At 27.6% G+C, this 26,728-nt stretch overlaps 1 protein-coding gene across 48 annotated transcripts in view; it reads left to right on the top strand.

The window, feature by feature from the left end:
• The window catches only part of LOC147800858 (uncharacterized), a 51,540-nt gene extending 27,368 nt beyond the window's left edge, over window positions 1-24,172 (top strand). For 25 of the 48 annotated variants that reach the window (XM_087156278.1, XM_087156273.1, XM_087156271.1 and 22 more), the window contains 10 exons: window positions 1,553-1,607; window positions 1,706-1,841; window positions 2,212-2,388; window positions 8,650-8,767; window positions 9,439-9,510; window positions 10,847-10,916; window positions 12,399-12,532; window positions 17,924-18,003; window positions 20,451-20,577; window positions 21,347-22,240. In XM_087156278.1, coding sequence (XP_087012404.1) covers window positions 8,669-8,767; window positions 9,439-9,510; window positions 10,847-10,916; window positions 12,399-12,532; window positions 17,924-17,989 — 441 coding nt within the window. In that variant the 5' untranslated portion in view covers window positions 1,553-1,607; window positions 1,706-1,841; window positions 2,212-2,388; window positions 8,650-8,668 and the 3' untranslated portion in view covers window positions 17,990-18,003; window positions 20,451-20,577; window positions 21,347-22,240. Of the gene's footprint in view, window positions 1-508; window positions 669-1,552; window positions 1,608-1,705; window positions 1,842-2,211; window positions 2,389-8,639; window positions 8,768-9,438; window positions 9,511-10,846; window positions 10,917-12,398; window positions 12,533-16,459; window positions 16,568-17,923; window positions 18,004-20,450; window positions 20,578-20,678; window positions 20,716-21,346; window positions 22,241-24,003 lie in introns of those variants that run through there. The other 23 variants (XM_087156270.1, XM_087156267.1, XM_087156257.1 and 20 more) reach the window with 18 other exon arrangements.
• The last annotated feature ends 2,556 nt before the right edge of the window (window positions 24,173-26,728 follow it).

Raw genomic sequence — 26,728 nt, 5'->3', positions numbered from 1 at the left:
TCAGAAAGCACATTTCTATGGGGAAACACATAACCAACATTGTCAGAACTATCACTGTTCACTTACGATCGACGGAAAATTCTTACACAAGCTTGCGGTCGTTGATGTTATGGTAAGGACAAGTGCTTTTTTTTGCGCATTGAAAATCGGGAACAATGCTCCCCATTGCAAGTGCAGACATCAATCCATCAGGAAACATTGTGCATGTCTCAGTAAATTACAATTTTTAATGCATTGAGAAAAGATTCAGACATCAGATTGGAGAAGATATCACAACATTGAAGTTTTTCAGTGCATCCTTGTATAGCCCTTTTCTAGTAAAAAGGTTTGTAACAACATGTGGTTAAGTTGGGATAGTTAGGAGATAGCCTTTAGTGCAATTTTTTTTTCCTAATCAAGTTTAGTTTCATGCTTTCTTTTCTAAAAGTAAAAAGATATATTGATGTATTTTATAAAAAAAATATATATTTTACGAATAGTTGTTTTTAGAGTTGTATTGAACATTCAGTTTCAGATTAAAATAAGTTGCTGAACCATCTTACTCACAGGGTTATAAGAAAGGAACTGTTGAATTTTACTTTTGATGTTTGAGAACGTAGGCGATCTGGTTCTGGATATAATAAAAATAAGGGATTAAACCATCCAAAATGTAATAAGGATCTCTTGTTGTAAGTCTTCTAATATGATTTTTCAGTAAGAAATTTTCTTGTGTATATTTGAAACAATTTTAAAAGAAAAATTCGAAACCAGCTATTTCCATTTAACTACTTCCTGTTCATTTTTTGCATAGTATTTTAAACTGGGATTTTGAATTTTACTTACACATCTAAAAATAATTAAAACTATTGGTTCAAACAATTTTATTTTAAATCAGATTTAAAAGAAAAATTCAAAATCTGTGATTTCCATTTACAAGTTATGTGATTCTGAGGTGCTTTGGTCCTTCCTCCTTTAAACTTCAGTTTAGTACTGTATAGCCAATTTTGATTCTATCATCAAATAACAATTATCAATGATTTTTTTATTTTTATTATTGTTAATACTTATTACTTTTTTTATTTTATAATATAAAATATATTACCATTTTATACTTTGAATTGACCAAGGTGAATGGAATGGGTCCATTTGAAAAAATTCACTTATTTCCTAAGTTTTTTTTTTTTTACGCAATTTTTTTGTTGAATCTTTACAGTTTAAAATTTACTGTCTTGTCTTTTATCAAAATAAAATCAGGTTTAGTAATAATTGAAATTTTATTTCAAATTGACTTAATTTTTATTTATTGCAAATCAATTTTTTATTTAAATCTGTTAGTAGTACGCTTCACATTGCTGTACCGCAATAATAGCGTTTCTAGATAGCATGTCTGGCCTAACGAGAATTTTTTTAAAAATGCAAGTTACTCTCAACATGTTAATAACAATTGTCAGCTTTTAAGCTTCATCTAACAAATTTTCTTTGTTTCAATGAATTTCATTCTGGTCCCGACTTGTACCCTGATTAACATTGATAATAATTTCTGATTTTTATAATAGTATTTTCTTTTTTCCAGACTTAAATTTTCATTGGCAACACTTTGGGCGAAGATTTTGACTAGGATCATTAAAGTGTGTATTAATCAGAAGTTAAGCTGTAGAACACCATGTGTGCTTTTTTAAATTATTTATTATGTATGAAAGTAATGAAACTTTATTTAAAATTTTAGGTTGCCAATTCGTTGCAAGGGATAATGGAGATTATTCTATGTACCAAAACAATCCAGATAAGTTTGTAGAGTGGTCATTAGTTGAAGAAATAGTATGTGCAGATTTTCTGTGAGATAGTCTGTCACATTGGGAAAAGTAATTTTTTTATTTTATTACAGCACATTTGTTTTCTGTTTTAATCATGCTGTTAGTAAATGTATAGTTTTATGTAATTTGTATTACATCGAGTAGCCTGCACTAGAAATATTTTCTTAGTTAATTACTTTTAGTTAATTTTTTTTGCTAATCACTTCATAAGAAATTGAAAATTTTGTTTTAAGATATAATTTAATTGTTGTTATGCATCAACAAAGTGCTCAAAAATTTTATCTCTTGATTTAAAATAATATTGTTTAGGTTTTAATTAAAAAGTAACATAATAGATAAAAATTTTTTTTTAAACAATTGAAAATTTCTGCAATAATTTTTGTCCTTGTACATATCTCAGAATTTTGTATTTCTTCAGCGTTTAACATGTCATGATGCCATCTTGCCCAATTTGTCTTCACATTTCAACTGCTGCAAAGATGTGTGGACATGTTTATTGCTCTCCCGGCATTCTACATTATTTGGCTTTAACTGATAAATCTTGGCAAAAATGTCCTATTTGTTTTGAAGCAGTGCAGAAAATTGATTTAAAAAGGTAATTTTATTTATTTATTTATTATATTGTGAACTTGACAGTTTCTTGATGATGGTTTGAAATTTCAACTAAATATAAATAAAGAATAATTCAATTTTCTACTTTAAATGGTTATTATCTGTTTTTTTCATTTATTATCTGTTTTTAGACTTATTATTTAATTACTGAAGTATTGTTTCTCATCTTATTTAAATATATATATATATATATAAAATTCAGTGAGTGAAAGTAAAGTTAGTTATATGTTTTCAGTCTTTTGGTGGATTTTATTTATTTTTTCTCTTATAAAAAAAAAGTGAGTCAAGACAAGCAAAAAATTTAAGATAACAATAATTTGTCATTTTTCTTTATATTTCACAACATGTGTTGCTGTCTGTATGTATATCTATCCATCTATCTGTCTGTGTATATATATATACATATATATATATAATGTAATACAAAAATTAAATACTTTTGTATTAATAAAAGCATTAAAACTTCATTCCTTTTCATAAAATATCTTTAGTAAAAGATAAGGGTAGAAATTCTATTTTGGGACTTCAAGGCTAAAAACATGCCAATGAATAATAATTAGATTTATACTTCAAAAGAGAAGTTATTTTAAGATCTTTCACTTCCATATAAGGAAAGATTAAACGATTTGCTATGAGTAATAAATAAATTGATGAGGCGTAAGAATACAGAAAAAGGCATATGACTGGGCCTCTTTACAACTAAAAATCATCCTATAAAATGCAGGAGCAATGTTTTTGCGTGACTTTTTGGTGTATAATGTTTACAAACTAAACTCCGTCGGATCTGACTGGAACTTTGTCCCCCCTCTCCAGCCGGGAGAGCGGGGATGTGACTTCGGCTTCACGATCTATTTAGTAAATAAAATCTTGTGCACATCATGTTCTCATTATTCCTGCTTTCTTGACAAATAAATCCACCAAAATATAGGGGTTGTTGCCCTTATATTAGAAGCCGGCAGCACAGTTGCTTGTGGAGGAAATTTACGCATTTCTATCTCAAAAATTAAGATTAGCGGAGCCCGGCTGGGACTTCGGAAAAATCAGCGGTGAAAAAATGCATCGAAAATATCGAATATCTCATTCGCATGGACAGTTGAAAATTTATCGAGTCAAATTTTTCTGCAACTCATGGTAATCAATAATTCATCGAGTATCTTCAACAAAAAACAAATTCTTTAATCGTCAAACTTTTCATTTGTTTAAATGATACCTACATCCAGTGGTACTTTCCGTTAGTGTACTACCTTCCTTTTGTGTGTGCTGCATTTTATGTTTAACGTTCTGAAGGCGAAGGATGCAACTAGAGAGTTGAGCTTCAAAATTTCACCACCCTTGGACTCCCCACTGCTTTGGATTTAATCGTCGATGAAGTGTTATTACACTCCGGAATGGTTTACGATGGTCTACTTAGATGTTCGGCATTCCTTCCCTCCCTCCCTCCATCCTACTCAGAACTCAAAGAAAAATAAGCATCAATTTCTCCCTCACTATCAGTGAAAATTTATGAATCATTTTAACGAAAAGAAAAAAGAAAAAGAATAATTTTTCCTGTCAATCTATTTTATGATGCTGTGGCTTTCAAGATATGTTTTGGATTAATTCGAACTTTATGCAGCTTTGCATCCTTTAAGTATTTTTTTCTAAAACATTTAGTTCTTTGATTTTTAATGATTAATAAGAAGAAGAAAGTGAAGTGCGCGAATGATTTTTTTTTCCTCTTCGCCAAATATTGAAGAAAAAGTGATATATAAATTATTTTTTTCTTCTTTCTCAAAATTTATGATACTGTTATGATTACATATTTTAGTGATCAAAAATTTTTTTTATTCTGAATAATTGAGTAAATTATTAATATTGGATTGCATTTCTTATATTTATATTCGTTTTATTTTTAAATTATGATATTTTTTTTTCTTCTCTTCAACGAAATTGATGAAGGTCAACGTTGGAGAGTAGGGTGTTCATATTTTATTGAAATTAGATATGAGTAATGATAAAACTTTTTATTATGAATAATTTAATAGAATATTTTTAAGAGTTGCATTTTTTGTGTTTATATTATTTTTTTTAAAAATATGATATTTTGTTTTTATAGTGCATTTAAAATGTTTTTGAAGGAAATAAATGCGGTTCAAACGTCAATTAAATTAGTAATGGCAACCAAAATTAAGTTATTTTTTTTTTAAACTTTTGTTTCCTAAAGATTTATCACGATGAAATCGAAAAAAATAAAAACTTAAAGAAAATTTGTAAAAATTTTGCTTTTTCGGACTTGGTCAAAACTAAATATTCCTATATAAAAAAAAAATGTAAGGAAATAAATGTTACCCAAACAAAAGGACAGTTAACCTTAACAAAATTTGCGAGTTTCCCTTATTACGATAGGCGAAATTTTTAACTCAGTTAAGTTTTTATACTTGATACTGATTTACCATATGCTTTAGTAGGGTTGTAGACTTGCAAAGAGTTTTGTTTGTTTATTAATTGTGTCGGGCCAGTTGTTATTCTATTTGGTAAGAGACTGATCATCTCTGCTAATTCTAAAAGTGACAACTTATCTTTGCACATAAAACTGCAGAAATCTCAAAATGTTAAGGTTAAAAATGGTGAAAAAGATGTTTCAAAAAAGTAAACATCGAAAAAAGAAAAGAATGATGTTTCAATAAAAGTAAGCATCGAAAAATAGAATGTTAAGGATGTTTCAGTAAAAGTAAACATCAAAAAATAGAAAGAAAGAATGTCCAAAAAGTTCAAATGATTCGAAGATAGAATTAGGTAATGGATGTGTTCATTATCAGGTTAATACCGACTAAAAAATATGTAAAGGGTAACAAAAACAAAAAAGCAAAGGAAAAATAGGAAAAAGAAAGAATGACCAAGATTACAAAAAATAAATAAAATAAAAATGTAAGAAAACAAAATTTTTGAAATAGTACAGGTATCAAAACTTAGGAAATATCACAGCCCACAAATGTTAAAATTAAATCATGAATAATGTTCAAAATAAATTTCTTTTGCTTTCTTCAAAGGAAGAAGTAATCCCTATATTTTTGAGAGATCCGAATCGCGTGTGGAGATGTTTGGCGAGGAAACTTGAATTTTTTTCCCTCAACACAGTGAAAAAAAAAAAAAAAATTTAAAAACTATTTTTGGACTAAAACTAAAAGAAAATTTAAAACTCAATTTCACAGTGCTTCATGAAACTCTGTTTTCCTCCATTTAAAGGGGAATACAGAATTTCATCTAGTAAATAACCCCATTAACCATACAGAATCTTAAATTCTGATTAAATGACACTTGTTGTCCAGTTCGTTTTCATAAAAATTTTATGTATTTTTGTGTGAAAATTTTTGAAAAGTTTTTAGAATAGTTCTATTAAATGTTTAAATTTTTCTTTCTGTTTAGTTCACTAAAGAGATAAATTGTATTATTATGTTTTTATTGTTGTTGCTGTAAAAATTTTTTTTCACATGTTGAAAAAAGGTTATTTGTAAGAAAGAGGGCAGTCATAGTCAACATAAAGTTTATATATTCATAGTATTTTAAAATTTTTATTTTGGCTTACCAAAATTTTTTTTTGGGGGGATGTAATACAAAAATTAAATACTTTTGTATTAATAAAAGCATTAAAGCTTCATTCCTTTTCATAAAATATCTTTAGTAAAAGATAAGGGTAGAAATTCTATTTTGGGACTTCAAGGCTAAAAACATGCCAATGAATAATAATTAGATTTATACTTCAAAAGAGAAGTTATTTTAAGATCTTTCACTTCCATATAAGGAAAGATTAAGCGATTTGCTATGAGTAATAAATAAATTGATGAGGCGTAAGAATACAGAAAAAGGCATATGACTGGGCCTCTTTACAACTAAAAATCATCCTATAAAATGCAGGAGCAATGTTTTTGCGTGACTTTTTGGTGTATAATGTTTACAAACTAAACTCCGTCGGATCTGACTGGAACTTTGTCCCCCCTCTCCAGCCGGGAGAGCGGGGATGTGACTTCGGCTTCACGATCTATTTAGTAAATAAAATCTTGTGCACATCATGTTCTCATTATTCCTGCTTTCTTGACAAATAAATCCACCAAAATATAGGGGTTGTTGCCCTTATATTAGATATATATATATATATATATATATATATATATATATATATATATATATATATATATATATATATATAATATAATATAAAAACTGTTGTTTGTTGGTATTCTTGTTTAAGAAAATGTTTATAAGATTCTTTGCTTTTAATTTCCTACACGGTGAGGGCTTTATTATGTAATAATAAAATATTAATGATTAAATTAAATTAAGTGAGATTATTTCCTATAATTATATATTTTTTAGCAATCATAAGTCTTCAGTATATTTATATTTTTAAAGTATAAAGATTTGTATCTAATTTTTTCTACCCTTTTAAAATTTGGATACATACATTCTGTTTTAAAAGTTTCAATTTTTGCCACATTTACCCCTGTTGAAAGTAACGACAATTTTAGAAGTCAGAAATTAAAAGTGCTAAGCACATTTTTTTAGCTTTAGATAAACTTTTACTTCTGAAATCTTAAATTCTTAGTTCTTGTCTTATGATGGCTAATTATTTTTAACATATAATATAGCTGTTGGAATGCCTTTGCTTTTCCCTTTATCTTTCAATGACACAAGTTTAAAGGCATTAATAAAAATTGAAAATAATTTTTAAAATTTTTTCTTTGTGTTTTTTTTTAAACAGTGCTTCCATAAAACTATGCAAGTTCTGTAACTGTTAGAGATGAAATTAAATTATGCTTAATGAAAAGATAGAAAGGATCACTGATTTCTTTACCAGTTTCTATTGAAAATGCTCATACAGCTATATTTACTGTCAATGACGAAAATGTATTTTTTTTTTATAAATTATTTTTTACAATAATTTGTTACAATTTAATGTATTTGTTACAATTTAATGTATTTGTTACAATATAATATATTTGTTACAATAATGTTTTACATTTGGTGTTGGGTAATTTCAAATTCTTGCCCTTTTTTGATTAGTTATCAACAATCAATTGTATATTTTTTTTTTAAAAAACTGAACAACTTGTGCAGGAGGGAAGGAGACATGCGGCAGAAATTAGCCTGCTGCGACTTATGTCATTACATAAGTAATTAGAAATATAAAATCAGTATGAAAACGCTCATTGAATTAGTATTTATAAATATCTTCATGAGCAGAAAAATAAAAACTTCGTTAATGGATTAAAAAAGACTGAGAAACTTCTGAGTCACCCCCGCCCCCATCATAAATTCAGTTCGTTATTAGAAAAAGAGAAATGCATTAAAAAGCAAAAATGATCATTGAATAAAAATAAAATATTAATAAGTAGTAAATTGCATATTTTTTTAAAAAAAATAAGCATTGTATTTTAATATTTTTTAACAATGACTATTATTTCTTAACAATTAATATTATTTCTTAATATTATATCTTTGCAAAATAATGGTTAAAAATGATGAACGGCTGCATTAAATGTAAAAAGAAAACCAGGATTTGCACAATTAAACGAAGGCATGTTTACATAAGTGAGAGAGATTCTCCATCACTTCAGGATTTATCATGTCAGCGACAGGATGAGTCATGATAAAAGAAACACAGGGGAAAATAATAATCATTGCCACAACTATCACTGTTCACTTGCAATCGAAAATTGCTCACTTGCATTCGAAAATTGTTTGCAAACTTGCAGTCATAGATGCCATGATTGAGAGAAGTGGTCTTCGGCAAACTTCTAACCATTGATGTACTATTGTAAGCAGTCAGTAAAATTTTTTCCTCTACTGTTTTTCAAGTTTTTACTGTTTTTCAAGCCTCTACTGGTTTCTTGCATACAACAATGACTCCCCCCCCCCTTCAACAGCGTTGTACTCATTGATTAGAAGAAATCATGTTGTCTACACAAATGTATTGCTACCACCTATAGTGGAAATGACTAAATAGCTCTTCTAAGCTTTGTTTTGTAATTTAAGTTGCAGATTTTCTGTCCAGTCCAGGGGCCCAACGCTTGATGGGTGTTAAATTTTATTAATTTCCCCTAATCTCCAAATTTTATTATTTTAAAAATCTCCTTAAAGTTAGAAAAATGTCTGAAAAAACCCTTAGCATAAGAGATTTTTTTTTCTTATCTCATTATTTGCTTAGGAACATATGTGTGTAATGTGAACTATTAAATAATAATATTTAATTAAAAGAATGTTCTAGGTGATTCCAGAAATTACTTATGGCTGGTCAGAAGGAAGTCTTTTCTGTCATTGAAAGAGAGAGAGCTGCTTATGAAATGGACACTCCAGTGGCTTGCTTTATGGAATCTGCCTTTACGGTAAGGTCAAGTTAGTTAGTTAGTTATTTAGTGTTTTTGGCGCTACGGTAAGGTCAAAGTTATGCCAATAATTCAATTATTTTTAACTTATCTGATTTGTTTTTTTTTTAGTTTAAGTTTAATTTTTAAAATTTATACCTGTGATATTAATATTTCTTGTATTTTTTATGAACTGTAACAGTTAAAAATAATTAATGTTTGAAAAGTTAATGTATTGATGAAAATATTTGAACTGAATATTGTATCTTGATAAAATCTCATTGAATATTATAATATTTTACAGAGTGTTCACTGTCCTTATATTACTTATACATAAAATAAATTTGAAAGAATTTTCATAAAAGCATGGTTCATATTTCACTTCATGCTTAATATCTTTATTAAGTGAATTTTGCTCTGATGTTAGTTGCATATAATGTGCTCAGAGTTTAATGCTAACACTGCCCAGAAAAAGTGAAATTTCATTAAACTTTTGTTTGTGTATAGGGAAGACCATTGTAAATTTTTTGATTAATTGATTTATTGAAAAATTTTACTGTTATTTATTTCACAAGTGTTCATTAAAAGAAGATAACTGTATCCCTACAACCTGTTGATAACATTCGTCAACTTTTATCACTTAAAAGATTTAATTTGGTATTTAACATTCTGAAGTTTTTTTTTCTTTGCAGCTACTTCATGAAAGGGATATTGCTTTAAACCAGAATGTAGATCAACTTAAGGAGCTCATTTATAGAAGCAATGTATGTGATTTTTTTAAAAAAATTTATTGGAACAAAGTGTTTGTCTTTTAAAAACAAAATTAGCAAACAAAATTTTTAATTTTGTTTCTTCTTTGAATTATTTGAATATTATATTCTTGCAAACAGTGTCTTTTTATGACTTCTATAGCTATATATTACCTCGGAAACAAATTTCTTCTCTAAACCTTTCTTTTTATTATTTTCCCTTTTTTTTGATGGGCATAATTTCATAAATGCCAACTCTACTGTTTTTAACAGGAGTTGTATTTTGCTACTGCCTTCCAATTTTTATTATCTCGAAAATTTTCCTCTCTTTTATTATTTATTTATATTTTTGTGAAAAAGTTTAAAAAAATCCTCTTAATTTCATCATTAATCTGTTTGCGCTCAAAAGAGAGCGCCAGTAAAACTGTCACAAGTTTCATATCAGATAACACCTGACAGTATCTTTGCAGTTGCTCTCATTGGATGAAATACATTCATGCTTTGTTACATTTCTGCTGACACTGACTTAGTGAGAATTTGCTCTTAGAAATAATTTCAAATTGAATGAAGGGAAGCAAAAGTTTGGACTTTTGTCTATATTTGTTTATATGCTTTTTATTATTATTAAGTAATGAAGATTGATTCATATAGAATAATTATTTTATTAATTTTGCAGGCTTTTAAAAAATACAAAAAAAACTTTTAAAATAAAAATTCTAGATTCTTTTCAAAATTTTTACTATCTTATTTATCTATAAATTAATAATTAAATTATAGCTTCATTTTATTGATTTGAGTTTACAATGCTCGACATTCATTTCTATGATGTAAATTTTTTGGACAATTAAGCTTACATTTTTGAGTCACTTTTTTTCCCTTATTGCTGCTTGCTTTAAATAAAGCTATTTCAAGTTTTTATCTTTTTTATAGTTTTCAAATAATATAAGAATGTAATTTATGTGGAAAATTTTTTTATTGATATTTAATACATTATATACATATACTAAATCTTTTACTTCATATTGCTATCTTAAAATGCGATTAATATGTCTAAGGTTTTAAGAATGTAAGGTTGGTGGCATGTACACATTTTAATTTTAGTGTCTCTAATTTTTAAGCTTAAGATAATTTGTCTAAGGTTCAGATAATTTGTCTAATGTTAAGATAATTTGTTTACATTTTGTTTAAAAATATTTTTTGCAGTTAATGATACAAAGTTCATTTAGTTCCTCCAAAACATATACTACTTAGGAAAATTATAATTAGTTTAGTTAACTTGTTAAAATTATCTCTTTAAAAATAAAAATATTTGCATTAAATTTTGTATAAGTTTCATATAATTGCATTTTAGGGTAATGTACCAGAGAGAAAACATCTTATTTCAACAAGTTCAGCTGAGTCTTATGAAGAATTACCTGAAAGTATGTTGTTTTTGCCTATCATATAATGTTAAATATTTGTTACTGTTAATAAAAATATGTTAATGCATATAAAAGAATTAAAATATTAATGTTTCTTTCCATTTTTTCTTAGTTTCTTATAAGATGCAAGTTAATTAATTATCTAATATGTTTAATTGTAGACATAATTAATTGATGATTGACATTCAAAGATGGTTATTTGAAGAATTTCTGAAGAAATTGTTTCAGTTGCAGCTGCGATTCAATTTTTTAGAATCCTTTAATTCAATATCGTTTTTACATGCACGCATTTTGTTGATGTATCACCAGAAAGTCTAGCTGTGACAGGTTTTTGTGGAGTCCAAAAATCCAGCCATTTCATCTATTTCATGAATTGGGTAACCTCTCATTTAAGGTTTCATTTCAGATAGGAAAAATTATGAGAATATTTTGGCCTGTATTAAAATCATGCTATTCCCAGTTACAGCTTTAAAATTGTGATCTTGTGTACTTAAATTTTCAGTAGATTAAAGAAAAGTTTTCCAAACTTGCTAAATGTTTTCAGTTGACCAGGTACTATATGTCAATAATTTAAACATGTATATGTTAATTATGAAAATTTCTATGTGTTAAAAATTAGTATAAAACAGGTTTTTTTAAAAAATTTCCAGGAAGTATTTGCTGTAAAAAAAGGTGTTAGCATTGAATGTGTCGTGTTTTTATTTGTTAGTAGTCTAAATGAATTAGCAAATAAAAAGCATCACCAGACATAAACCTATTGTAATCCCATTGAGAAAAATCAAAACAATCTCGTCATTCTCTGAGTTTGAAATAAATGTTATTGTGCCTAAGTTTAAAAAATGAATATAAAAAAAAACTGTGGTTTTTAAATATTTGTCCTAAAATAAAAAATTGTTATGGTGAAATTTATTGTTCAGAGCAAGCTTAAATAATGAAATGACCTTATGTTTGTTATTGTACTTTGTTGTCCAATTAAATAAATACAGTACTTGGCTGTGAAATGAAATTCAATGATCCACAATGAATCTCTAATTCATAGGTGAGGTTTTAACTTGTAAGTTACTGAATTGCAGTCACTCTAATTCTATTTTAGGAAGAAAAAAAATATTTAAATTACTGAAAATTCTTTTAGTGTTTCAAAATGTCTGAATAGCATGGAATATGTGATGCAAGTATGAATTCTATTTCAGACTGAGAAAGAAAAGGGGTGACATTTTTCTAACGGTATTTATTTATCTATGTTTTACTGCATTATTATACTATAAAGTTGAAACAATTTCTCTTTTATCTTCAAAGTGTGAAGAATCTTAATAAGTTTTTAAAATATATTTTCCCTTTTTTTTTCTTTCTTGTCATTCTTATTTATTTTGTTAAGCAAACCAAAGTCATTTATTGTTATGTTTATTCTACATATAGATAGTTTGAATTTAAAGTAATCTAAAGTATTGTAACTGTTTCATTCTTCGTTTCATTTAACTTTAGCTGAAGATGGGCAACACATTTGTATTCACAACATAAATGTAAAGATGTTGTTAAAAGAATATGGCTCCTTGGAATTTACTCCTGAGACAATTACAACTAAACTTGTTGAAGTTGAAAGAGTCACCATGACCGAAGTAAGTAATCCTCTTGTTTTAAACTTCCTTGTTCTAAGGCTTTTTCGCTGAATAAAATTTTACACCATATTTCATGCATTCATACGGGATCTTCGGAAAAGGTTGAGATATCTTTAACATTTGCTGTTAACCTGCAAATTCCATATTGCAGAATTCAATTTTTCTTCTGTTGTCTCAAAAGAGACTATGTCTCAGTTTAAAGATAAGCTCTATGTTGTTTTCATATTTGAGAATAACAGTCATGAAATACTTTTTGTTAATTTTATTTGCTGCGAAAGGGATACTTTAAGAATTATTTTTAATTATATTATATAATATTAAATTATTATTAGTTAGATAGCTGAAAAAATGTGCGTCATATTTTGTTTTGTTTGCCATGATTTTAAACTTTTATGAAAGAAATATGTGTGGCACTTGAATAAATATTGTGGAGTACTTAAGGAAGTATTGTTAATTCTTTCATAAATATTGTGTAGCAATTTGAAATTTCAATTATTATTTTTATTGCAAAGAATTGTTTGAAAAACAATTTTATTGCTCCAAATCCGATATTGATTTGCTAGAAAGCAAACAGGATAATTTAATTTCTTTCATATCAGAATTTATTTAACTGATGAAAAAACTTATGCTAAGCTTTACTTCCTCTCCTAGACAACAATTAAGTAGTTTGCTTTGCATAAAAGCTACCTTCTTGTTGGTACAAGTTCTTCAGTTTAATTTGTATCTTTTGTTATGTTTTTTATTATTATTAATTAAGTATAAAATCTATGGCTTTAAAAATATTTTTTATTTTTCGCTTTCTTTATCAAGTAATAAAAAATCAATAGAATAAAACTAAAATTTAGCTTTTATCAATCAAAAAAGGAAGAAGAAAAATATTTATTAATGTATTTTGTTTTTGTAGGTGTAGTGCCTTTCCTTTCTAACTTATCTCTTGTTTGTATTACTACAGGGTTCCCACAGTCCTTAAAATCTTTAAAAATTGCTCAATTTTTATTTTGAAAAATAAGGGCCCTTAAACGAACTTAATTTTGATACATTGGTTTTTAAAGTCCTTAAATTTTCAGCATCAGTATAGTTCATAGAAACAATTTTTTAAAACAGAAAGTCGTTTTTTTATCGCTTAGAATTAAACCAACAATCAAGGGTAAAACATTTTAGAGAGACAAAAAGGAATATGTGTGTGGGAAGGGGGCTACAGGCAAGGGGAAGAAAGCATGTCCTTTCTATAATATATTGGTTTATTCATTAATATATTCTGCCATTTGCCTAGAATCATATTCTGTAAGGAGAGTGAAGAATTCTAAATGAAAAGAATAGTGTTGACAAGGGGGATACTGCTCGTGGAAGAGATAGTGCTTTTTTGGGGTGGGGAGGGCAATTTTAAGATATCTAAGTTGAAGACCCACACTAACCTTCAAAATTAGCTTTTATTTTTTCGTTACATGTTATTAATTATGAAAATTAATGTTATTTCCTTTTTTTTGTTATGAAAATGCACCAAATTATTTATCTTTACCCCTTTACTATATGCATGTTCAAATACTTCTCTAAACAAGACTGTTTGTTTTTTGTAATCATTTTTTTAACTATCTACTCATCAAATTGGCATGTCAATTCCATTCCTCTTTAAAATATTTATGTTTACTTACAAATTTCGTCTTAAAGACATCCCAAAACATTCCGAATGCTCCTGGAATTTACATTTGTAATATAAATTTATTAAAGTTTCTTAATTTGCTTAATTCTTTACATATTTCTATAAATTCAGTATGATCAAAATTAATCCTGTTTATGTTTTGTTGAATATATTATTACAAATAACATTTATTTAAATTTTAAGAAAAATACACTCGATAATCTTAAATAATAGTTAAATTAACAAGAGTTTTGAATTACCTTTTACAGAATTAAATAAAGTAATTGTTAATTTAAAAAATAGTATGAGCCACTCAATATTAAATTTATTTAAATTGCTTTTGCTTGCGATGACGTCCTTATCTTCTTCAGATAGAAAGTCTATGTATTTAAGTTCCAAGTATGCGCAAAACAGTCAATAAAAGCATTGCCGCTTGAAAATAGGTTACTGTATCATCTGAAACTGTTGCATTCTGTAATGAGAATGGAAGACACTTCTAATAAGCCAATAAGATATCTGACAACAGTAACCCCATCCATTATAAAACCTGAAGAGGCATCTTTGCAGGGCTGATTGTGCTCCGGAAAAAATCCGGATTTCCGGATTTTTCGCTAACAGTGATCCGGAAGTTTCCGGAGATCGAAGGTCCAGACTTTTTAAAAAATTATTGATCACAGAATTTCCGGAAATCAAATTTTCAAAGGTGGAACTTAAAAACACAGTTTATTTGTTTGTAAGGGAGAGCCAGATACTTTATAAGCTTATATTCATGATTAATATTTATTTTTTTATCAGTAAATAGTTATTATAATCATAAACTCAAGAAAGAAAGACATATTTGTAAATTTTAATTACTTCTCCAGGTCATCATAGGTATGTGTAAATGGTATAGGTATGTGTAACTCAAGAAATTTTCCGGAATTTTGACTTGGGCTCACAATCACCCCTGTCTTTGTTACGTGGGAAACCAGAAGGTTATTCTTCTGACTCAAATGAATATGCACCAATTGATGTGTTTTGGAAAAACTATTTTGTGAAGAAAGATAATATAGATTGGGAAATATCAAATATCCTCTTTTAACAAAGCTTTTTAATGCTCTTTTGTGCATACCACATGTTGATGTTGAAGGAGGTTTTAGTGTGAACAAAAAGCTACTTGACAATGGGGCAAGTTTAAATTCGCATAGTGTTAATGGTTTGAGACAAGTTGTGTCACATATTAGCAAAATAGGGGATTTAAATAACTTTAAGTTGATAACGATATGATTAAAGTGGCGCTTGCAGCATTTAAAAATTATACTGCTCGATTAGAGGTTGAGAAAAAAGAATGTGAAAACACTGAAACTGAGGAAAGCAGATTGAAAGCTGCTGAAATTGATTTGCAAAAAAAATTGAAGGCTTCTCATGATCTCTTAGCCACAGCTGAAAAAAGTATGAAAGATGGGTTGAATAATAAAGACATGTCGATTATAGAAAGCGAACCGATCCTATTATCTGAGGCTAAGTCGAGAATTGTAGAATATTTAACAGCATTGGAAGATAGCAAAAAGAAACTTACTTTGTTAATGCAGGGACCTTCAAAAAAGTGTAAAAAATAAGATATGTCATTAATGAGCAAAATTAAAAATTCTTGTTATTAAATTCTTATTTTAATTCTTTTAATTAAATATGCCCCAAATCTTTGTTTCACTGCTCCAAAATTGCTTTTTTGTTGCTCCAAAGGTGCTCCAAAACCATGTTTTGCCACTTGCACTACTGATTTCGGCTTACCGTTGTTCCATAGCGTATGGAAGCGCCAATCATTTTACCTGTTTGATTAAATATTTGCAGGCACGCATGTGTTTATATTGAACTGGGTTCTGTGGGAATTATTCTTGCACTCTCATTTTCAACTCTGCTGCATTTTGCAAGAGATTCTCAATGTCAGGCTTCATTTTCCGCCCTCTGAAATCGAACCGAAAAATCTCCATCTCTTTATGGTGGCTAATGTAATAAAAAAAAAGAGTTTTTTTTTGTCAGGAACTGGTTATTTAATCATAATCATGCAAAGTCTTTGAAAATTATTTAGCATTATGTTAGTGCTAAAAATAAAAATATTTTTAATGTAAATGTAAAAATATTTTAGATATTTAAAAATGCTTAAAAATATTTTTTGAGAGCTTAAAAGGTGCTTATTTTTTGTTGTTTGCACTCACACATAAGACATCTTGTATGGATTAGCAGTTCCATTTTGTTGATGTTTATTAATTTTCTTTTTCCTATTTTAAAATTATCAATATTTTTTTTAGACTTTAAAAGCCCTTAACTGTGCAAGAGAGTGTTTCTTCCTCTGAAGATGGGAGTAAAAGGGATTTCCTCTCTGTTTCATGCATTGGGAAAAATTCTTTCCTCCAAGCGTAAGTTTAGTTCATTTCATGTGGGATTCATTATTTATTGTGCTAAATAACTTAGAGTTCATTTTGCTTAGGTGACCCCTCAAAGAAGTCAAATCACAATGTACTTCCTACTCATCTGAAAATGTTTGAAAGGGATCCTCTAATCCTGATGTAAACAATTTAGAAATAAATACTGCATTTATTCAAATCTAAACTGCTGTCAAGCCACACTCCCAAGGTTTCAACATGTTTTGTTCCACATAAAAAATTGCGTAATCCAGCAAACCGAAGACTCTCCATGTAGTAAATGGTGACTGGTGCATGTTTAATCTGCCGAGTCACAACATCCTCCATGTCCCCATAACATTTTATGCCTCTGGGAGTACTGAGTAGGAGATTGATCGTTCTCTGGTTTAGGTCAAAGTTATAATCTGTGAATGAATGAAAGATTATAGGAATGGATCCGCTTTAAATAGATGTGACTTATGGGTGTTTCAGAAGTCGAATTCTTGGGCATAGATGGCGCCAATGGAAACATAAACAAGAAAAATCTCACCTCGGTGCCTTAATAGACAACTGCAACAACAAAATATATATTTTTTTTAAAAATTTTTAAATGTGGACTATTAAGAAGTGAATAATTCATTTGTTTTGCCAGCATTAAAAACTTTCAATACGTATATGAATCTTTAATTGCTCAAACTGTCAGAATTGTATTCTGAAAATGATTTGTCATCTCCCACTGTGACATCTGATTTCAAACTTTTGCTAGTATTTTCTTACACGATGTCATCTTTTGTGATATACAATGCATTTGTTATGTGAGGTTTTTGTAAAAACAATGTATTATAGTCTAATTGGATACTTTTCTCACCCAACAGCTATCCATTCTGAATTTTTGACTTGTAAATTCTAAGCTTCTGTCGAATATATAGGTACTTAACTATGAAGTAGAAAGTTGATATGGTGACCGTGTGGTCTAAATGAAATTGCACTTCTGAACATGAAGTCGCTGCATCGTAAATACACAGAATTACAGCAACTCTTAAATGCAGAACTTATTTTTACAAAAACATCATTCTTCTATCTACTTTATTCTGCATTTTTAATTTCTCTTCTAAGCATGCTGTTTATTAAAATACAATTCCACAAAATATCATATGCTCAGAAAGCTCTTAAATCTAAACAATCATAAAATCAAAAAGAATACAAATACCACATCTTTAATCGCCAAAATAATCTATTTATTACTTAACAGAAAGATTAAGTTCAAATTATTTCTCCAATGTTGGCAGATATGCAATGCAGACTCTGTTTAATAATTATCGCTTTAATTCATTTACTAATGTTTTCTAATCTTGTATTGTATTATTTTAGGAATTGTTTGATAAGACATCTGAAGATTTTACTTTGTTTTTGCAAGATATTCCCTTTGTTGGTTAAGCAAAGCTGAATACGTGAGTGCTCTATCACTTTTTTTAAAAAACTGTTAATAATTTAATTAAAACTTTGAGAAATAGTTTTCTCTGGTTTATGTATCTTTTAGTCCACAAATTTGAAGAACCCCCAAAATTATTGTCTTCTGAAAACCGAACACTCTGTTTTTATATTTACATTTGCTCAAACTCATTAGCTTTTCCAAACTTTCCTCTATCAAGCGTTACTCAATTACCCTGTGGCAGAATCATGGTGACATAGTTGCAGAACGTTACAGAGCTCTTGCAGAATGAGTTTTCTTTTGAAAAAAAAATTCCTTTTCTTTTCTACAACAATTTACATTTAATATTTGAATCCTGCATTTATATAATCACTTTTTGACTTGCTTAATTTATGCTGGTAGTATCGTAATTCGATGTGTCAGTGTGTAAATAATGTTTTGTTTGTATTTTCAGCAGATGTTGATATTGATTTTCACTTGGATTTTAAATATTCCTATATATTTCAATATGGAAAATTCGAATTGTGCATTAGAGTATTTACTTTTTAAGGCAATAATTCTATCAAATGTTTGGCAGTTATTACTATTAATTTCACCATGATTTTTAAATCTGATATTTTTCATACAATATTTATTTCAATAGCCTGATCTTGAAGCAAAGCATGCATTTGAGGAGTACGATTTGCGTGATTTCGTGACTGATCTTTTTTTTGCAATTATACTTCTACGGATTTTATGATTTCTAATTCTTTTTTTTGTTATGATGATTATTTACAGAATGCGAAGAAGGAAATAATTCAACCCCCCCAACAAAATGCGAGAATATAACCCATAATATTAGAATAAATAATTATTCCATGTTCAATTAAAAATTTATATAGTTTTTTTTTTAAATATAGTTATCCAGTTTTTTTTTAAGCACAGCTCTTTCATTTTAAATTAGTAACGTATATGTTTGTTATTATTTAAAGTATCTTGCAGAAAGATATTAGTGCTTGAGAGTTCTGTCACAGATTGCTCGATAAAGTTCTGCCATGTGGGCTCAATTAGAAAGTAATGCAAAGTTTTCAATACCCAAGGACTCTATTATTGCGGAATTTTTTTAATGTTGTATGTTCATTAAAAAAGCAGAAATTTTCTTTTTAAATTCTTGTTTCTTAATAAATTTGTTTCATGCAAAAGGCTTTATTGGGACATTAAAAAACATTTCTGGGACTGAAAGTCATGAGACACTTGATTTATTTGCAATACTCCACTCTCTCGTTTTGGAATCACTTGTTTCAGTTGAATTTTTTTTTCTGTTCCGTGCAATTTAGTTAAGCAAAATCTCTTGGCAGTATAATTAGGAGTTTTTGAAGTCACATATTCATAAGTCTGAAGATATGCATTATATTTTTCTTTCTTTCTAAAAATTTTCAAATTAGTTTTAGAGCTATTAAATTAAATTTAATCTTTTATTTCTAAAGAAAACTGATCATGTAAAAATTATTATTTCTTTCAGCCTCGTACTCTTTTGTCTGAAGATAAAATGATCTTTTCATTTTTTGGGGGGTCTTGATTAAACATTTTTTTATCATAATTGTGTAGTGAGCCACGTTTAGCAACTAAGTACTGATTCAAATATCTTAAAAAGTCTCAAGCAATTTTCTAAGTAATTTTTGTATATTTTAAATTCGCAAATTTCATTCCGTAGTCTTGGCTATTATTGCCAGTGTCATTTTTAATAAATCTTGTTGTATCTTACAAAATGAAACTTGTGGAAAAATCCTTATCATTTTTAGCTTTCTTTTAAAAAGTACAAAAATTGCTTGATAATTTTTAAGATATTGAAATGAGATGTTTTTCATTAGTTGCCAAATAAAATTCATTAGAAAAATATGAAAAAGATTTTTTTTTTAAATTTTCTGTACATGCGCAATATAAACAAACTACTTTAAATACTCATATCTTGAGCTTATTGAATTATTTTAAATCAATATTTTTGTAAATAGTTTTAAATTTTTCTAAAAATTTGTTTAATTGTACTGAATATTTTTAAAGTTATAGCAAAAAAACATAAGACAAAGAAATTTGTTTTGTATAATCTCCATAAATATTTAAGCTAGGCTTATAAAATTTTATGCTGTTATTACAAACCACTACCAAAATAAGCAATAAAAGCTTCTTAATTGATTTTCTTGCATAGGTGTATAAAAATACTTTTTTTAAAAAATTTATTATCAGTTTCCTAAAATTCTGAAATATATATATACACTACCTTACAATATTTTTTAAAATTTCTCAAGAAATACTTAGAGTATTATTTAGTAATTTAATCAGTTTTTAGTTCATCAGATTTTTTATAGTTCGCAGCGAAGTATAAAAAATCTGATGAACTAAAAACTGATTAAATTACTAAATAATACTCTAAGTATTTCTTGAGAAATTTTAAAAAATATTGTAAGGTAGTGTATATATATATTTCAGAGTCATGACACAATGAATGATTGTATGGTGTCTTTGGCATCTAGATGTCTGTTGTTCAAGTTGTCCTCTGTGAATAATAGGAGATGGAGACCTGCACAAACCTCAGTTTCATGAAAATTTATCAAAGGTATAAATGAAAATTCTTTGCAAAATTAATATCATGCAACTTTATATTTGCTTTCATTTTTTAAATTTTCTTTCTTTTTTTTTCTTTTTATCTTACACCAGTGGCGGTAGCAAAAATCTCTGAAATATGCTTTTAGTGGTGAGACTTTATTTTAATAGTTACTTTGTACTTTTTTTTAAAAAAAGGCAAAATTTTAAACCTAAATTGCTTTCAAAGGTATTACCACTTAATAAAAAATATCTTAACTTCTCTGTACTTATGTGAGTGGTTGAAGATTAATTGTAGTTTTGTAAAATGAATTTTGTTATCTTACTTTTGGTAATAATACAGTCAATGCTTTCTTGCTGTCTAAATTATTATGTTGTGAGTTTTGAAAAATAATACAACTGAAAACATTCATCTCTCTCGAAATAGTTTTTTTCTTGGAAAAAAAAATTATAGTTTTATTTTTTCTATTAATAAAACAGACAATATGTTACAGTGCCTCAATTCGAAAACAAAGCAAATTCCAAAAGCTACTAATTCTTCCATGCTTTATAATTAGTATAAAATTTGTATGGGCATAAATAACATTATTTTTTATAAAGTTTCATTCTGCTCTTTTAAAATAACCTAACAGTTACTATATATCATAATTCTGCGAGGAAATATTTCTAGGTTTTCATTATTAAGAATTATAATCTATATACCTTGTGAAGGATTTTCTTTTTTTTTTTTTTTTTGAGGAATTTTGTGTTTTGATTATTTTTAATTTATTATTTTTTCCCAGTTTGAAGGACTAGATACATCTGTCTTTACACTCTCAAGAAAATGTTTTATAAGTATTGAAAATGATATCTTCTCAAGCAGCATGCCTCTATTTTGTGTTAAGAAAGAAATTGTGCGCATCATTACAAAGGTTGATTAGTCCAGGAGTTTTCTTGTCATCTGGATTTGGTTCAAAATGTACAAGGAAACGTAGTAAAGCATTGATGGTTGTAAACCTGAAATTGGCTTGACTGTTCAATACTGTTATAAAATAAAATATAAAGTTGTGCTAAAGGTAAATATGTTGAGATAATGCTATCTTTAATGAGAGAAGAGGATTGTACCATTCTTTTACTCAGTACTGTACAGGTCTCAGAATCGTAACTCTTAACACTAAATTTTTCAGCAACTGATTATTTGGAGATATAAAAGTGACAAAAATTATGGCTTTTGAAACAAATCTAAAATAACTTTTTTTTACTCCTTGGAACCATTTTGAAAGCAATACAGAAGAGTATAGACTGTGTAGGAGAACAAAAGAACTTAAACTGAAATGCTGTGAGAAAATATTTTTAGTGATTTAAATGCAGTTGTCAAAAAAGGAAATATGTTTTAGTTCTAATTTAGCCAAAAATTAGAACGTTGATTTCAAATATTCAATAAAATTTTATATTTTTTGCAATGAAATGTAAAATTTAAGTGTCATGTATTTTTTAATTTTGTATATTTGCCAAGGTATTGATTTTTTTTTCTAAATAAATTTTTCTATACATATATAGAATTAAGTAATATGTGCATTGTAGAATTCCACTATTTGTGAACGCTAACTTGTATTGAAATCTTTGTTGTTGTACAGTTATACTGTATTGTTTTTATGCAAATTAAATAAATGCAAATCATTTTGCTCTTTCATAAATTATGCATCTTTCTTTCTAAGAAAACAAATATTATTATCTTTATTTCAACGCGCATCCTCACTCAAGAAAAGACTTTCTGATCTTTTTCTCTAGAGTTACATTATTCATACCTCACAAGTCTCCTGTATTTTACGACTATCTCCTGTTTAACTGCATATTCTCAAATTTTTCCATTTTTGTTGAAGAAATTTTTTAAAAAATTTGGCAATAAAATATTTTTTGATGGCAAAAATACTTCTTATTCCTTAACAGATAGTACTAATGCCGGTACTACAGTATAATGATTGTGAATAGTTTAAGTAAAAATATCTTCAGTGGTTGACAGATCATAGGGTAGAGTCCCCTTGCCGTCTAACCGTGGCAGTGTTTTGTGGTTTTCCTCTCCATGTAACGCAAATGCGGGTTAGTTCCATCAAAAAGTCCTCCACAAAGACAAATTTCTCCCAATACTTGATCCAGGAGTTCCTTTGTCTTCTGGATATGGTTCAAAATTATAATTCTATGGAGTTGAACGTTAGTAGTCGTAAACCCAAAAAATTGGGTTGACTGTTAGACGACAATTATAAATTAAAATAGTTTGAAGTAATTATTAATAATGCTTTAAAAAAGTCTTTTTTAGATTAAAATTTATACACATATTTTTTACCTCGCTAAATGTAACTTCTTTCATTATATCCAATTTAAAATTTCTCTTTTTGACTTTGGTTATGCATGATGTAAAACTTTACTAGTAGCCTAAAAAATTTCGCTAGTAAAATCTCAATGATTTCATTTCTCCAATGCTGGCAGGTATGATTATTTCTAATGTAACTTGGTGATTGTTTCATTCACCAAATGTTAGCTAGTTTAGAAAGCTGCATTTTGTTCTTGATACTTAAGAACTATTTTAAATAAATGCTAAATGCTTTATTGCAAACTGTTTCATGCAATCTGTTTTATGCAATGCATTCCTTCATTTAAAAACTCTGATTGGTTATTACTTTTGTATTTTTGATGCTGGCTCTGTACAACTTATATACCAAGCAGCAGAATTTACAGAGTTAATCTGAAGCGCAATCTTCATATTCTTTTATTCAAGAATTCCATTTCTTCATATTCCAAAAATTAGGCATAGTCTAACATATATCAAGCAAAAATTGTACATCAATTAAAAAATGTAGCACTAAGTCATATTTTATGTAAATTTCTGAAATTCTGTAAATAAATAAATAAAAAATTCTTAATTTTTTTAAATTTTATTTAATTTGATAACTTTAAAGGAATTAACGAAAAGTAATTAAAATTTTCAACATAGTTTTCTGTCTGCTGATTTTAATATTTAAAAAAAATCTGTGTTTGCTTTAAGGAAATCTTCAGATATGCTTTGAAAATAACTCCTACTCTTACCACAAATAATTTCATCACTCCCTCCAAAAATATTACTCTTTTTTAATTTTGTAACATAAATTTGAAGCAGCATTAAAGTGCAAGGTATATTGAATTATCAGAAAATTTTATTTGACTTTGGTTTATACTAATGACTTTTTTATACTTTGTAGTATTCTGTCAATTCAGTTTTTTAAATTTAATGAGATATAAACATATGTTTAAGGATGTTTTTTTTTAATTGAAAATTATTCTATATCTTTTTAAAAGGTAGGAAAAACTCATTTCCGTATCTTTCGATCTTTATTTTCACCATTATTGATACCCATTTTCATCATTATTGATTTCTTACTTTTATTCTTGTAAAATTTTAAATTTTTAACAATTTGTTTTGAAGCGGTATCACAATTGATGAAGGAAACAATGCAAACAAGTCGGATGAAAATGTCAAGATATTGCTTGATGAAGAGATTGTTATAGAAGAATACGACTTTTGAACACAAATTGTTTATTGTGAAATATTTCTATAATGAAGATATTTATTAAATTTTTGATTTCTTTTTTACTTGAATTAAAGTCACTTTATATTAATGACTAAATGTCAATTTAATTGCAAACGAGAGATAATTTTTTTTTAACATTTAATCTAATTGCAGTTTGTTTATATGAGTGTTATGCAGTGCTCATTTTAATTAATCCTTTTAAGTAAAGAAATGCAATATTTTTATTGTAAAAAAAAAGAATACAAAAGTGATGATTTGTGTCTGGATTTTAAAAAAAGAGGATTTTATACCGTGGAGGTTGAAATTTTTGGATGTCGAAAACTGGTTTTTGACAGTATCACTTGAGATTTTCTTCCAAAGCTGTCTTAAAGCCCATAATACTGTAAATAATCAAAATATTTTCTGAATGGATTTCCTGTTAATAAAAAAATTAATATTGTTTCATCTTAGTTTTAAATATTCGTTTAAAAACAACGTTGAATTTTTTAAGAATACATTTATAAATGTACGTTGATACAGATAAATATTTTTATAAACACTGATAATCTAAACTTGACTATTACTAAACTTGAGAGCTTATAATAATTTTACTAATATATTATAGGCTCTAACTATCATAAGAAAATATTACTAAAACTCGAGAGCTTATAATAGTTTTGAATAATTAAAAAATAGCAGCTACTTTTTACTGTGCCTCAAAGGAAAAAATCTTTACTGCGCACCTGGAAAGTCATGAGAAATCATGGAAAGTAATGAACAAAATTTGTCATAAAATAAAATCTTATGATTTTAACTATTTAAAAAAAAACATGATGCGTCATGGATTTAGGTCGCCGAAAAATGTAATTTTTAAAATAGAATTTTCCCAATTTCACAGTGATTCAATAAAACGAATATCTAAATTTGTAACAAAATCCCCACTCACAGTCATATTTTATTAAAATATAAAATGTTTTTAACCTGTTCTTTAAAAAGTATAGTGTTCTTTCAGAAAATGAAGGAAAGAACGTCATTTCTGGAGTGAATTAATTAACTTTTAAAGTTATGTGATTTCAGAATTTTTTTTTACTTATTTTTTTTATTTTATCAATTTAAAATTCTAGTTTAAGCTTTTTAGATAACACTTTTAAGAAGAAATAAAACAACTTTAAATGACTACATATATCTGACTGTATTTAGTTATTTGCTTTCGTATTTTTTTCCAGCTATTTTATTGCTGCAACTCTTTCTTTACTCTGTTTTTTAAGTTTAAAATCTATTAATATGAAAATGCAGAGTATAACAGTTTTAGTTATACCTATCATTTCAATTAATGTTATTACAATGCTTTTTCAAATTTATGGTTGTGTTTTTGTCGGCGAAAATTGTAACTTCAATTGTAAGTAAAGAAAAATTCTTGGAAAGTCATGGATTTGAAAATCTAAAATGTAGCAGATACCCTGTATTTAAAAAAAAAATTCTGTCTGTTATGCCTTTTGCCTTTGTTTTAACTGTAGATAGTCCCGGTGACTCAGTGGTAAAGTTGCACTCTTATTCTTAGGTCCAGAGTTCTTGCTTCGGACCAGGCAAGGTTGACACAGCCTTTCATCCATTCAGTGGGTCAATAAAGTGGCAGGGATAACACAAAAAACCTAAAATTTTCAGGGAATTTTATTTTGACTCTAATTGTCAGGGAAAGTTGTAATTTTTTACAAAATACCTGGAAAAATTCTTCCACATACCTGGTAATAGATCAGTCTTAGAATTGTTAGTAACAGTAATCAGTTATCGAGATTCGAGTTAATTTTAGCATCTAGTAGAGTCATTTTATAAAGTATGTCTATATTAAAAGGACTATATTAAAGTATGTCTAAACTGGAATTCTTTTTTTAGAGAAACTTTTCTATATTTCCATTCTCATTCGATTATATGTTTTTACTCACATAATCTAATATTTGACATTACAAATAAATAAAAAATTTAAAATTTTCGGATGAAAAATTGCATAGTATGATAAAATATGGTTTAGATTTCCATTGAAATTTACTTAGTATACTTGGAAAAGTCAGGGAATTTTTTTTCTTCAGAAATTGAGTGGGAGGCCTGCTGCAAAATAGGTTTAATTATGTTCAAAAAGTAGAAAAAAATCACAAGATAGTATCATTTATGTTAAAAAATAAAAAGTTTTTACTCGCAATAATTAGTTTTTTCCCCCCTCTCTTAAAAAGTTTTTTACTGGTAGACCACAGTTTTTATGTAAACTTTTGAGTTAAATAATTCTGATATCTATTACAGTTATTTGTTGCAAAAATTTAACATTTTAGCCAAACTTGCATGTTTTATTCCTCTTCCAATGATATTGTTTTTGTCACAAAATCTAGTATTTGGCACTACAAATAAAAAGTAAAATCGTTTCTGATGAAAAATTTTCACTGATTTTTTATTTTTCACTGAATTTTTCCTGAAATACCTGGAAAAGTCAGGGAATTTTTTTCCTTCTGAAATTGAGTGGGAACCTTGAATGAGTACCAAACATTGGGGATTTCCACACTTGGTTGATCACCCAATATTTGCTCTGGCACTCCAGAGCCTAGAGTCACAAAAACTTGTATGGGCCCAGTAGGCTTTAACCCTTCATAG

This window comes from Parasteatoda tepidariorum, unplaced genomic scaffold (assembly GCF_982258835.1).
Source record: "Parasteatoda tepidariorum strain Cologne lab strain unplaced genomic scaffold, Ptep-v5.0 scaffold_12, whole genome shotgun sequence".
Lineage (NCBI taxonomy): Eukaryota > Metazoa > Arthropoda > Arachnida > Araneae > Theridiidae > Parasteatoda > Parasteatoda tepidariorum.
The sequence above is the reverse complement of the archived record's forward strand: the minus strand, read 5'-3'. Positions and strand labels throughout refer to the sequence as shown.